Source organism: Neovison vison, chromosome 3 (genome assembly GCF_020171115.1).
Source record: "Neovison vison isolate M4711 chromosome 3, ASM_NN_V1, whole genome shotgun sequence".
Lineage (NCBI taxonomy): Eukaryota > Metazoa > Chordata > Mammalia > Carnivora > Mustelidae > Neogale > Neogale vison.
Genome location: NC_058093.1, coordinates 46,782,400 through 46,796,291, shown reverse-complemented (window position 1 = coordinate 46,796,291; position 13,892 = coordinate 46,782,400). Strand labels below are relative to the sequence as shown.

Genomic DNA, 13,892 nt, shown 5'->3' with positions numbered 1-13,892 from the left:
AGACGTATCCCCGAGGGCCTGCGGATTGGCCCTGCCAGGCAGATGGCTCTGAGGAGGCTGGGGCAGGTGGCAGGGGTGGGGGGGAGAGGGGAGAGGAGGAGGGTGGGGGGAAGGGGACAGGGGTCTGGGTCTCCCAATCTCCCTCTAGTCCCCTGAGGCTCTCAGGAGCATCCACATCTGCATCTTTGGGCCAAGTCTGGGGACCCCAGTCTCCAACATGAGCCCCTGGGGGCTGTCTCTTGCCTTGGCTTCTCTGTGGAGGTGTCTGTGCTGATCCTGTAGCTCCATTCCCAGGCAGGCCCTCGGGCTCCAGCCGGATAGGCACATCCTGATGGCCACAGCATTGTGGGGAGAGCCCCTCCCGTCCCCCGCTAACAGAGGGGATCACCAGGCCTCTCAGCTCAGCCTGTGGGCATCCCCGGGCCTGGCCCAGAGTGGAGGATGTGGCTGTGGGGTGGCGGCTGCTGCTGGCGCTGGGAGGTGTGATGTGTGTAGCAGAACAGGCGGCCCTGAGAAGCACCCCAAAGGTGGGGACTAGACCTCTTCGACATGCTTCCGGAACACAACTGAACATCTATTACAAAGGAATGTCTTTTTTTTTTTTTAAGATTTTATTTATTTATTTGACAGAGAGAGAGATCACAAGGAGGCAGAGAGGCAGTGAGAGAGAGAGGAGGAAGCGGGCTCCCTGCTGAGCAGAGAGCCCCATGGGGGCCTCAATCCCAGGACCCTGGGACCATGACCTGAGCGAAGGCAGAGCCACCCAGGTGCCCTGCAAAGGAATGTCTTTAAACTTAATTAGCGTCTGTGTCTCTGTAAACGTGCGTCCCACAACCCTGGGATCCAGGCTTCTGGATCCTGAGCTTCGGTCTGCAGTGGTGTTACAGGCCTGAAAAGAGACCTTGGAACTTTGATAGATTTTGGTGTCTAATCATGATCTATAGGTGACACAGAAAAATGTGTGTTTTTTTAAACATCCTTCTCAGTACTTGCCAAGGAGTGCTACCTGGATGCTCGGAGAGTCCTTCCTTTCCTGAGCACCCGCAGGGGTGGAGCACAGAGGTTGGAGGTCAGCCTAGCATAAGTCAGGGTCATTCTGGAACTAAAGGGTGGGGTTGGGGAGGGGGCACATGCCGCAAAGGAAGCAGCCCAAGGGTCCAAGCCAGCAGAGCAGGAAGAACAAAGATCTGGGGGTGATCCTTAAATTCCTTGCTTAAATTCTACTTGCTGAGCAATAGTCCCCATTCCCAGGACTCATGAATTTGAAGCAGTATTGTGAGCAGGGAGGCTGCTTCTTGTGGGTGCCGTGGTGGGGGAGGGGACTGTTTCCTTGTGGGGGCCCTATGCCGCCTGCTGCAGGGCCGTGTGTGGGGCCCCTCCTGTGGGGCTCTCCTTAGCTGCCCCGCTGCAGATACCCAGGTCAGGGTGGTCACCTGCAGGTGCGCCCCGCGTCCATCCCTGGAAAGTCAAGGCCAGGCGGGTGGTCCCCAGAACGCGACGTGCTGGGTGGTGGGGCAGGATGCACTTGCCTGCTTGGCTGCAAGTTCAGCCACCAAGGCCACGTGCACTGGGAGGACACAGAGCACGAAGGTGGCCAGGTTGGCAGCCATGATGTGGAGGGCTCTGGGGATGTGGTCGGCCCCCTGAGGCGGTGCCCGTGGAGCCGAGACTGAGGGTGAGCAGTGAGATGGAGACCCAAGGCAGGGAGAAGGCAAAGGTCTTGATGGCCCAGATGTGTCCCTGCCCAAAGTAGAAGTTCTCATCTGCAGGCGGCAGGGACATGACCAGGGCCACCGTCCCGGAGACCAGCAGCCAGAGGCCAGGCCGGTGAAGGCGGCCCGGCGGGAGCTGCGCCAGGCCCAAGCCCGCAGGGGGAGCAGGAGGTGGTGTCGCAGTCCGAGGGATGGCCACAGGGAGGCCCGTGCTCTGGTAGGGGTTGACGTGGTAGAAGCCTTGTGGGACCCTCACAGCAGGCCCTCAAAGTCCCCCAGCTCCTGGCCCAGCCTGGGCAGGACTTTGGGCGGGCTCAGCAGCTGTAGGAAGTCGGTCGCTGCTGGGTTGGCCATGGAGACGCTGGTCTTCATCCACCTGTGCCGGCAGCTGCAGAACTCCCAGAGCCCGAGCCCACTGAGAGGCAGCCCTGGTGCCGGATGAGCAGGTGGAGACCCTGGTAACCTGGGACGGCATGCACCCAGCTGTGTCTGCTCTGTACCCATTGGAGCTGTTCCCTGACAGGCGGTGGGAAGCTAGTGACCAGCTTCACCTGGAGGCAGAGAGGGAAACGCCGCTGTGGCTGGTCCCCTCCTCCTTGACCTCCCCCCTCTCTCTCCCTCCCCCACCACTTCCAGTAACAGCCCCAAGGGCTCCCTGTCTTGATCCCAAGAGGTTCCACTGAGGCCACCCCCTCTTCTCCACCCAGAGGGACCAGATGCCTGGATGAGGACAGTGGCCTCCGCCACAGAAGGGGGCTCTGTGGGGGTTCCTCTCTGGGCTTCCCTACCAGCTCAGCCCAAGACCTTTGTGACTTTACTGTCCGCTCTACTCCCCAACATCCTGTGGCCCTAAGGACCATCAGCCCATGGCCCATGGGGCAGGGCCCCCACACTCCTCTGGCAGGGGCCACAGGCCAGTCTACAGAGAGGGAGGACCCCCCAGCCCATCAGGAGAGCAATGGGATCACCAGGCTGAGCCTGTCTTCTCTCTTGACTCTGTTGGTCTTCCTGCTTCTGTGTCTGCATGTCTCCCTCAACCCAGCCACCCCACTCGGCCTTTCCACTCACTGTCCACCCTCCTCCTTGGGGCCCTCCTTTCGCCTCCCTCCCACCAAAGGCTCTCCCCCAACCCCCATCTCCCCCATTCTCTCTCCTCCCCTTCCTCTCAGCCTCTGTCCCCCACTGCCCCCGCATCATCTCTCCCTCTCTCTCCTCCAGCTCTATCTCTGTCCCTCCCACTGTCTCCCATCTCTGTCCCCCCAGCTCTACCTCTGTCCCTCACTCCTTACCCCCCAACTATCTTACCTCAAACAGACGCTAACTGTCCCCCCAGCCCTTGCCCTACGCCTGCTTGTTCTTGAAGCGCAGTGTGGTCCTCAAGTGGGAAGCACGGGGCTCGATGCAGGCCAGCTTGGGGCCCTGCACCTGGGAGCCCTTTGCCCAGCTTCCACTGGCCAGCAGGGAGAGGACAGGCCAGGGCTCACGGAGAGGACAGTAGGGGGCCACAGGCTTCGGGGGTACTCACCAGTCTGGGAGGCCTGGGGTCTTGGTGAGCTGGGCTGGGCCACTGTCCGCACAGCCAGACTAGAGCCCAAAGCCATGATCACAGGCTCTGTGCTCTCTGTGCACAGGTACGGTCATGTGTCTGAGGGCATCTGGCAGGGGGGCACCCCTGCTCAGAGCCTCCTGCTCTGGTCCCTGTGTGCCTGGCTCCTGCTGTGTCTGCCTACCATCTGTGACACCCTGCACCACGTTGCTTCCTGACCACAGCCCTGGGCCACCTCTGCAGCCATCTGGAGCCCGGGGCCAGAGAGCGAGGGCACTTCCAGCCTTCAGGGGCCGGCCTCCCACACTGGGCAGAGCAGAGACTGCATGCGGCTTCCAGGAGGCTGGTTTGGGCCAGGTGGTGCCCAACCAGTGCCCATGGTTGGCACTGGCTGGGGAGACCTTGGACAGGATACCTGCCTCCTTCGGGACTGGAGAACCCAGAGACCCTCAGCCGCATCCCCCTCCCCCACAGCCAAGGAGAGCTGCCGCTCAGGATTCCAAGCACCCAGCCCGACAGGGTGGCAGGCTGTAGTGGACGCTGTGGGGTGCTGCCGGGAGCCCCCATAATGACCAAGGCACATGCTGCCTTCCCTTCCTGCCAGAGTTCACAGCCCAGCCCACATCCCCTCTGGACTTGCCCTCAGCAAGTGACACAGGGCCTTGGGGACCGTGTGTCCATGGCAACCTGTGTTCTTGGCTGCGTCATCTCAGCGCAGGGCCCCCACAGGTCCGGAAGCTGCTCCCTTGGCCCTCCCCGTTCTGCTAACACCATTGAGGGTAGGATTCCCAAGCACACTCCTCGGGAAACCCCTGCATGCAAACCTCCCTCTCAGAGACTTCTGGAAGCCACCCCGATGCAGGGGTGTGAGCCTGCCCGAGCACCAGGGTGGCCCTGCCCTTGGCCATGCCGGCAGCCCCAGGGAGAGGGTCCAGGCCTGGGGCTGCAGAGGGTCTGCCGACCACCTGCAGGAGGAAGGGGATCAGAGGAAATTGAGAACTGGCCCCGGCTCGGGGGAGCCTAGAAGGAAGCAAAGGCATGTGGGGGAGCCCATTTTCCCATGAATCGGGGACACCTCACAGTGGAACAACATGGCCTGTGAAGCCATGATGGGGGTGAGCTGAGGGCAGGTGCTAGGAAGACACTGGGAGGGACGGCCCGCCACACAGATGCAGCGATGGGCGCCCGCGCATCAGCCATCTTGTGTGCGGCAGGGGCTCTGAAAGGGTGGCGAGGACACCCCTGCTCTGAGAGGTGTGTGGTCCCAGTCCTGTGGGGGGAGGGGTCTCTTGGTCGTCAGTGTCATTTCTGCCCTCCTGTGTACCCTTCCGGGGAGGCAGGAGCTGGAAGACCCCTTCACTGCCAGCTCATGAGATGGACAGGCTGCTTCCCCCAGTGGGTTTCACGTGGTCAGACTTGGGGGGCCACTATCTGGATGGTCACTTGGGGAATGTGGGCAGTAGTTTCCTGAAGCACTGACCTGGTCAGATGGACACTGTATTCTACTGCCCCCCTCCCTGGGGCCCCTGGGGTGCCCAAACCCTGCCATGCCCCTGCACAGGGGGGCTGGGCAGCAGCCCCACACCTGCACCCGTTCCCCAAGATCCTGCAGAGCCCCCTTGCTGTGGTACTGCCTCTGGTTGATATATCCTGGCCCTGTAGAAGATAGACTCGTGATCTTAGGGAAGGTTTCTCTGGTACACAGCAGCAGGTGGGTCCCCGATAACAGGAGGCCAAGCTCAGCGTTGCCCATGGGTTGCCAGCCTCCTCCCTCAGAATACTTTCTCCTGAGGCCAGCTGCAGCCAGGCTCCAACCCCCAGCAGGGACAGAGAGCCTTCATGGAGAAGCAAGCTGCCCCAGAGGAAACAGCCACAGACAAGGGACATTGGCCGGATGACACACCGACTATTAGGAATCAGGTGACATGGTCCCCCCAGGAGCACCTTCCTTCTGTGTGCAAATTCCTGGATATGTACAGCTGTGTCTCGTGCAACTCTCTGGTTGGACACACCCCGGTCCTGGGCCGTTTTCTGGGTCCCTCCCCATCATGGCTCTGCTCTCCACAGCCATCCTGATCTGTCTGCTGCTTGGAGACCACAGATGCCACCACCTCCTGCTTCATCTGCTGGAGGTGAAGGCACCTCCCTTCACTTGCTGCTCACACTTCCTCTGGTTGCTGCCCGGCCCTCACCAGCCTGTACCCCCTAGATGTAAGCCTAGCAGAAGGAGAACGAACTGGTGTCCTCCCGCATTCTGGGCCCTATACTCCTGTTGATGCAACCTCAAAGTGAGCCTGCTTTCAGATGCCCGTTGCTTGCTAATTAATGGTGAGCCCAGTCCTGACCAGTGTGCCCAACTGCCCCGTAAGCCATCTGAGCCAGAGTGGGGGGTGTTAGGGCAAAGGTATTCCATGTGGTCTGGCCCGGCCCAGAAGCCTCTCAGAGTGTGTGGGCCATGATTAGTGTCCAGAAGTCAGTTCTTTGGATGTTTAACATCTGTGATTTTTGCCTTGGCTCCTTTTCTTGCTCCTTTGGGAATTTTGTGAAAGTCCAGCTGCCTGCACTTGCTGGGAGTCAGGAGCGGCCTGAGGGACAGAGGGCACACCCATCCCCTTCCCCAGCCACAGACGGGGGCCTGCAAGGGGGAGCCGTGGGGGGCCCCTCTCAGGAGGCTGGTGTCCTAGGAGCATAGCCAGCTGCCTCCGCCACCCAGCAGCTCCAGCCTCACCACGAGGAGACCCCGAAGAGGTCTCCTCCCAGCGCCCCCGCCCTCCCAAGGACATCCCTGGTGAGCCTACAGCACGGGAGAACGCCGGGGAGCTGGGCCAGTCCACATGGCTGCGTTCCCCCCGGCCCTGCTCCACCCGACAAGCCTGGCCATCGGGGGGCAGGGTCGGCACTCCCTACCCAAGGTGACAAAGGGCAGGGGTCCCCAACGGTGGAGGGGGCATCTGAGCTCCAGCATAGGACAGCCGTGGATTGAGCTGCACGGGCCCCCCGAGCGCCCCATCCCCGAGCAGAGGTTCCCTGAGCGTGGACCTCCCTGAGCAGGGACCACTCCCTGCGGGGCCCCTGAGGAACTGCCTCAGCTGCAGGGGCCCAAAGCCGGGACATTTGGGCTCCAAGCACACAGACAGATGAATAGGAGAGGGAGGCTCTTTGGTGCCCAGGGAGGCAGGTGGGCTGGGGTTTCGAAGCCAAGCCCCTTGAGCCAGCACCACAGGGGGCCCCTAGAAGGCCCTGTTAGTTCCAGCCTGAGTGGGGGTGCCCAGACCCAAGCAGCGAGGCCAAGGAGGGGTTAGGGTACAGCTCACACCAGCCTGGGCACCCCCACCCCCGCCTGAGGACCTCCAGGTCCTGCAGCCCCCAGGCAGGGTCCTCCAGCTTCCCTGAAGAAATCATGAAGGGAGTGTGCCCCCTCGACAGACCTTGGCCCCTTCCTCACTGTCCCCCAACCCACCGCCAGCCCATTGCATCTGTGCAGCCCCTACAGGGTGTCAAGCGGTTCTGATTCTTCCTTGGCAGGAGGAAAGCAGGCTGTGGGCCTTTAGTATGGCCCTTCCGGGAGCTGCCCATAGCCCCCAGGAGACCTGCAGATGGCTGGGAGTGGGCCAGGGGGTGGGAAGCAGGTGGAGTGCCCCAAGGAGAGCCCCTGGATGGAGAGTCCTTGAGAGCCACCTGGAAAGACACCCCAGCCTCCCACCATGAGAGTGTGGGGGACACTTGACAGTCCAGGCCCAGCCCTGGGGGACAGCAGAAGGCTGTCCACTGAGGCCTCACAGCACAGAGCAAGCATGCACTCCAGTACCCCAGGGGTACCAGACTCTGGGCGCTCCAGTGTTGGCCCTGTCCAAGATTGGCCTCACTCAGCCTTCAGGCCTCCTGCTCTGGTCCCAACCCTCTTCCATCCCAGGGGTTGGGACAACTCTGCCTCAGGGTCCGTGCCCACACCCCTTCCACACTGCCAGGCTCCTGGAGCATGCCCAACAGCCACAGCGAATTCAGGGATGCCCCAGCAGGCAGGACCTCCCAGAGAGCCTGGGACCTGGCCCATGTGTCCACGACTTGTTCTAGGCAAGGGTCACAGAGAGGGAGTTCTCATTCCTGTGGGCCTTGGCAATGGGCATCAAGGCCAGCGAAGACGCCTCCTGGAACTCCTTGGCCATGAAGTAGTAGCAGATGGCGTCCAGACAACAGTTGGCATCCGAGAGCTTGCCTGTGATGATGAGTGCATAGCAGATGGCAGAGGTGTTCAAGCTTGTGGCCATGACCACGATCAGCACCATGTGAATGGGTAGGAAGCAGACCACGAACACAGCCAGGTTCGCCCAGACCATGCGGATGGCCCTTCGGGTCGCCTCTGCCTGGTCTGGGCTGGCTGTCGGCCTCTGGCCCAGGGCGGTGACCACGCGCAGGGAGCAGAAGACCAGCACGGCCAGTGGCAGGAAGAAGCCCAGCAGGGAGAAGAACATGGTGTTGGAGCTTTGCCGGGACGCATTCGAGAAGCAGAAGCCGCCCTCCTGCACGCCAAGGGCCCAGCGCAGCCCCAGCAAGCCGGCCACCAGTGCCCAGAGCGCCGCGCACACGGCCGCAGCCTGGCGAGGGGAGCGGAGTGTCCGGGCACGCAGCGGGTGCCGCACGGCCACATAGCGGTCCACGGCGATGGCCGTGACCAGGCTGATGCTCATGTACCTGTTGGCCAGGTAGACGCCCTGGGAGAGCTGGCAGAAGGGCGTGTCTGTGGTCCTCTTTTTCAGGGAGTGTAGGAAGAAGGGTATGGCACAGAGCAGGCAGAAGTCGGCCACTGCCAGGTTGACCATGTAGACTCTGGTTTCAGTCCACCGCCGCATACGGCTGCAGAACACCCAGAGCGCCAGGCCATTGAGCAGCAGCCCCAGACCCAGCAGCAGCCCCGTGTAGGTGGAGAGGACAGTCTTGACCAAGGGGGGCCAGGTGAGCTCTTTGGAGACACAGGTGCTGTTGCTCATGGTCCCGCTGCTGAGGGTGAGAAGCAGAAGATAAGGATGGCAGGCAGGGAAGGGGGGTGTGGGGCTGGCAGGGCCCCAACCCACCTCCAGCCCACATCCAGGAGCCAGACTCACCTTCCCCAAGGAAATCATAGAAATCATCAGGAGCTGCGTGTCACCCTCCTGGCCAGACCCAAATCTCCAGGCACTGGATTGAGAGGGAAACCCAAAGCTCTCAGAGGCTGGGTCAGGGGGTGGGGGTGGTGGTGGCAGGGGGCAGGGTAACACAGCCAGGTGGCCCAGAGACAGAACCAGATCTCCTCCCCTCTCCCCAGCCTCCTGGCCTGTGACGCGTCTGTGGCTGGGCAGAAAGGAAGGTGGAGGAGCTCACAGGGGTCAGTGTGCCAGTGCTGAGAGGGCCCCCTCTGCCCCTCCCTGTACTTGGCCACAAGAGGTGCTGATCTGTGAGCCACCCTCACACCCCCGCTGTCTCCCACCCGGCTGCTCCTGTCGGCAGAGGGCCAGGCAGCAGGGCTGCGGCTCAGGATGGCTCCCCGGAAAGCCTAGGACTCTGGTCTCCCTCCCATGCTGCTGCTCTACATCCTCTTCCTGGGGCACAGCCGCCATGGGCCCCAGGCACAACCCTCTTGCCGAGGCTCTGCCTATCCCAGTCCTATGCGCCCCATAGGGTCGCATAGGGTCCCACTTGGAAGGGCCCCTTGAGTCTTCTGTGGTCAGAGCCTTGATGGCAGCCTTGCCCCTTCAGGCCCAGACCTGCGGGTCAGAGCAGGCCTCTGGGCAGCCCTGGGCATCCATCCCTGTCACCGTTAAGGCCACCATAAGACCTCACCCTCCACCACCCCGCGCAGTCCCCTCACTCCCCGGACACACTCCAGGACACAGCCCCAGAGTCAGGGTAGACTTGGTCAGGGCTCTGACACCCACGGCATGGCCCATGATCTAGGAACTGGACTCTGGATTCACCCCAAGCTGGGCAGGCCTCAGACACTCCAGCAGAATGGGGCACTGGTGTCACACACGTGGGATCACGGGGCACCTGGATGGGTGGCCTGTATGCACAGGGAACACTCCCCCCCACACACCTTGGTTCCTTTGGCTGGGGGGCTGGGGGGACAGAGTGGGAGTGGCTGCCCCTCCCCCCATGAGTACCAGGACCTCTGGGGGCTCCCTGCTCTCTAGGAGTGGTATGGAAGGGAGGGTTCCTGGGCGGGCTCTGCGTCCCTGCCTCTTCCCCACACAGGAAAGGGAGAAATATCCAGAACCATTAGGTTCATTGGTGCCTGGGGCAGGGTGAGTGGGAAGGGAGCTCATTTCCTCACTGCAATCCCTTGGGGACCTCCAGGTCACAGTCCATTAGGGAAGCAGGAGCATAGATTTCAGCCGGAAACAGAAATATTCTGCCAAATTATCCCATTTCATCCCTTTTGAATTTGAAAATGGCACACTTGCCAGCAATTAAAGATGTATGAGCTGTTCTCTGCATGTGAAGACTCCACACATTGCTAATGATACTCTCCTTTTTTTTTTTTTTCTTAAAGGATTCTGGTTTTCTCTCTGTTCTGACACCCAGATTCAGAGGCCCCTCAGACCACAAGCAAGCCAGGCTCCACGGACCCCCCCGGTGCCTACTGGAACCATCCATGGGGGGTCCTTCCTCCTTGCCTGCCCTGCCCTCACAACTGCAGCTCACCCAGAGACACAGGTGACCTGCCAGGCGGGATCTGGTCAGGTCCCCCCGCAGCCCAGAATCCTTAGAAGCTGCTGGGAACATGCCGTGATTGTGCGGAATCTGGGTCCTTCCGTGCTGTGGGACCTGCTCTGCCCACCTGCTCTGGGTCCAAGGCCAGTCCCTTGCACCTTGGCCAGCAGCACAAGCGCCCGTGGGCTGGGTGTCCTCTTGCACACACCTGGGAGCGGTGGCTTGCACGTAAGCCTCAGTGTGCCCCAGGGAGAGGACGCAAACTTGGCAAGGTGTTGAGGGCGCACACTGAGACTGGGGAGAGTTGAGCAGCTTCCGAGGCTCTCACTGTAAAAGCTCAGGAAATCCCACCCCAGGGTCCAACCCAAGTGGCCTGGGGACCCCAGAAGCCATCAGAGTCAGCACATGCCCCTGCCTGGGTCTGACCCTGACACGGGGATCTGTGCCCAAGGCAGGGACCCAGTGGGTCTTCTGCTCAGATACGCAGGCTTGTCACCTCCAGTAGACACTCTGCGGCCACCGCCCTAGTGTCTGGGGCCCCATGGGCACAGGGCGAGTGCTTGGTAGCCAGAGGCTCTGAGTTTCCTGCGGGGGGAGGCCGGGAGTGGGTAACACCTCCAAGGCCCCACTTCCTTCCTGAGGCTGAGCTCAGTCAGCTTCCCCACCTGCGTGGAAAGGTGCCCTCGGTTCTGCGCTGACAGACCTTTGCAATGACCTGAAAGTAGCCCGTGGTGGCATTTGGGAGGCCCGCACGCCCTGCGGCCTCCGCCAGCTCTCCCTGCTGTCTGGGAGGGGGTGCCATGGAGTAGGAAGTCTGGCAGAGGGTGGGGTGCAGACCCCAGGTGCCTGAGCGCTGTAGGGGCTTCTGGAGCTGGGACTGCACACAGGAAATCTTCTAGGATCCAGCTAGTTGTGTGTGAGTGAGATGGATGTGTGGCCAGACAGACCCCTATAGCAGGAATACGGCCCTCAGACACTTTCTCTTCTGGTTTCTCAGATCCTGGTCACAGCCCATAAAGTGGGTTTCAGAGTCTCAAACGAGGTAGGAATTTTGGGCTGCCTAGGGTAGTTTCTGGAAAAGGAAGTGGGAGCCAGCACCGCCTTCCTAGACAGAGAACCAGCATGTTGGGTAAGAGGGAGCGTCCTGGAAACAGCCAGGAGAGCAAGGCCAGCCAGTCCTCCCTGCCCGCAGCTCCACAAAGTAAGCAGTTGGCCCAGGGTTGGGTCCCCAGGGGCTGCAGGGTGGTATTCCCTACCTCCATGGCCAGCATCCCAGCAGGAGGGCCACCTGTGCACCACCCCCCTCTCCTTGCACGACCCGCCCCCCACGCCCCTGGACAGGGGACTTCCTGCCGCTCTGCTCCTCCCTCCCCTCCCCCGGGTGTCCCCCCTCAAGCCCATCTCTTCAGAAGCCAGATCTCCAGACCAGGCCTTCTGGCCCTGCCCTCACTTAGCCCCAGGCACCTGTGGGCCTCCGTGTGGGCCCTGCAGTCGACCCCAGCATCTTTCCTGGCACAGCTGTGAGGGACAAGGGAATGCTCCCATTCCCAGAGGTAGGAACTGAGACGCAGAGGAGGGAGGGGCTGGGCGGCGCCCCCCCAGACCCTGCCACCAGAACTCTCTGCCCAGAGGCTCCTGAAGAGGGGTCTTGTCTCCACCCTCCCCCACCACAGTGGCCCCAGACCCATCCTTCCAGGCCCAGCCTGACCAGGGTCCCAGCATGGCTCCTCCCTCTCTCCCTGCCTCTCTGTCCATCTCTGGCATCCCCAGCCATTTTGAGCACCCCACTGGGTCTGGTTTTCTAGAAAGAATTTCTCATGGATTAAAGTAGCAGGCTGTGTACTTGTTCTAGCTCGTGGCAGGGACCTCCGCTCTCAGCCACATCAATGCCTCAGCACAGGGCACAAAGGAAGGCCCCCTGAAGCGTGCTGACCAGTTGGTTGTGGCCTGGAGGGGAGCACGGGGTGGGCTGGGGCATCCGTGTGGACTGTGAGGCGGGCTCCCTCCCAGGGGCAGAGACCCCCTGCACCCCCGGGGTTCACAAGGCTTGGGAACACAGGGCTGGCTCCAGATTGCAGCCCAGGTCCATTCTCTTGCTGGTGGCAGCCTTGAACCACCAACACAGGCCTGGCAGAGCAGGACTTGCAAGCCCCCCCTCCCCCCGCCCGGAGCCCCTGGGAGCCTCCCCCAGTCTGCCCTCCCATCCGGCCACCACCTGTAGGACTCCCAGGTCCCTCCCCTGCTTCGCACCTGCAGAGCCCACGTGCTCCCCCTTCCTCCTGGTCCTCCACCCCTCTGGACACTTGGGGCTACTCCGCTGATGACAAAATGCGCATCCTTGCCGTGTGCAGCTAGGCCTTCTAGGGAAGTGAACGTGGCTGCTGAGTCACTGCACAGAGCTCCCGGCTGCGGCCCAGGGGCGGGCCCAGGAAACGCTGCAGCCTCTGGGCACTCCTGCCCTCCCCAAGCTCCCCTCACTCCCCTGGCCTGCTGAGAATGATGCCCCCGCCCACCTGGGTCAAATGAGGAATCAAAGGCCAAGGAAGAGAGCAAAGGGCCCTAAGGACACTGGGCAGTGCAGCCTTGACCCACCGAGGGTCAACTCCCCAAGATAAAAGGTGCATCTGCTCTGACATCACTGCTCCCCCTTTGTGCCCACCCTTGGGGCCCCCGCCTGGGCGCCGCAGGGGACGTGGCAGGGGGACGCAGGCCATCCATGTAGGTGTGCCCTCATGCAGAGTGGGGCATGCACTCCCATCAGCTCACTATTCCTGGGGGTTCACAGAAGGCAGACTAGGACAGGAGGCTTCTTGGAGGAGGCGGCACTTGAGCTGGGCGTGAATGGTGGAGGAGGTGGAGATGGAAGGGCTTTCTGAAAGGTGGAAGGGTGCCCATGGGGCAGGGAAGGAGCACGCTAGCCTGGAGGAGGAGGAGGAAGGGAGGCAGCTTCTCTCCCACAGCCTGAAGCCCACAGCAGGCAGGGGAGGTGGCCAGCCGCCTGCTCCGAGACATGACCCTTTCTTCGGGTGGAGGGGAAGCGTGGTGGAGCTCCCCAATGCTGGACAGGCCACCTTCGGAGCCGGACTGGTGGCTGGGTAGAGGCTGGTCTTTCAAGACCTCCCCTCCCTGCTACATTGGAGCCTGAAGCAAAAGAATGCCAGTCCCTCCGCCCGCCCTTAGCACAGGGCCAATTCATGTTCATGTTCATGGAGGGTTGGTGCCCTTGATTCCGTGTAGTCAAACATAGCATCAAAGCCCAGTCAGTCCCCATGACTGGGTGCTGGCAGCCTCTGAGATGTTCGGCCTGAGGCCAGGGCCGCCCTTGCCGCACCCTGGCCCCAGTCCTGACCTAGGCACCTGGTGTCTGGAAACTGAGGCCTCTGGAACCTGAACTCAGCCACAAGTCTAGACTATCTGCGGAGCTGAGCAGAGAGAGGACCCAAGCTTCTGTCATCTCCCTAACATGGACACTTTCTGTTCTTCTCTTCCCAGAAACCTGGTCTGGGAAACCTCTTCCCCTCCCACCAGACTGGCCAGATGAGGATGCCACAGGGGGAAAAAGGGGATGGGGAAACCTATGGGGAAGGGGTGCTGGGGACACCATGGGGTGGGAGGGGTCATGGGTGGGGTCAGTCCTACCTGCCATCCATCTCCCGAGTGCCCCTCCCCTCCTCAGCAGGGGGGCCCTGGCCACCCCCTCCTGCTCTTCCTCACAGACCCTCCACCCCCATCCAACATCCTCTTGCCACGAGAGCTCCTCCTCACTCTTGGCAGACTAGTGTCCCTCTCACGCACAGGAAACACTCCGAAACTCCTCCCCAGAATGGAACTGCTGCTGGCCTGTCCCTAAGTCACCCCCCCGGCACTGCCCCCCATTAGGAGGGCTTCTTCTCTCCAGTGTCCCCTGGCCCTGTGGTCTTCCCTTAGCATTCAGACCCAGCTCAGCT

The 13,892-nt window shown here is 61.7% G+C and overlaps 1 protein-coding gene across 2 annotated transcripts; it reads right to left on the bottom strand.

Moving 5' to 3' along the window:
- Positions 1 to 7,328: 7,328 nt before the first annotated feature.
- GPR35 (G protein-coupled receptor 35) lies at positions 7,329 to 12,292 on the bottom strand. 2 transcript variants are annotated; one of them, XM_044241981.1, is made up of 2 exons: positions 12,196 to 12,292; positions 7,329 to 8,256 (listed from the first exon to the last, which is right to left on the bottom strand). In XM_044241981.1, the coding sequence occupies exon 2, from the start codon at positions 8,244 to 8,246 to the stop codon at positions 7,329 to 7,331; it is 918 nt and encodes a 305-aa protein (XP_044097916.1). In that variant the 5' UTR covers positions 8,247 to 8,256; positions 12,196 to 12,292. The 2 variants fall into 2 exon arrangements, with proteins under 2 accessions (XP_044097916.1, XP_044097918.1); XM_044241983.1 differs by having other exon boundaries at positions 7,329 to 8,253.
- Between the last annotated feature and the right edge of the window lie 1,600 nt (positions 12,293 to 13,892).

Coding starts and splice junctions, on each gene's coding strand:
- GPR35 (XM_044241981.1), bottom strand. CDS start 8,246: ATGAGCAACAGCACCTGTGTCTCCAAAGAGCTCACCTGGCCCCCCTTG.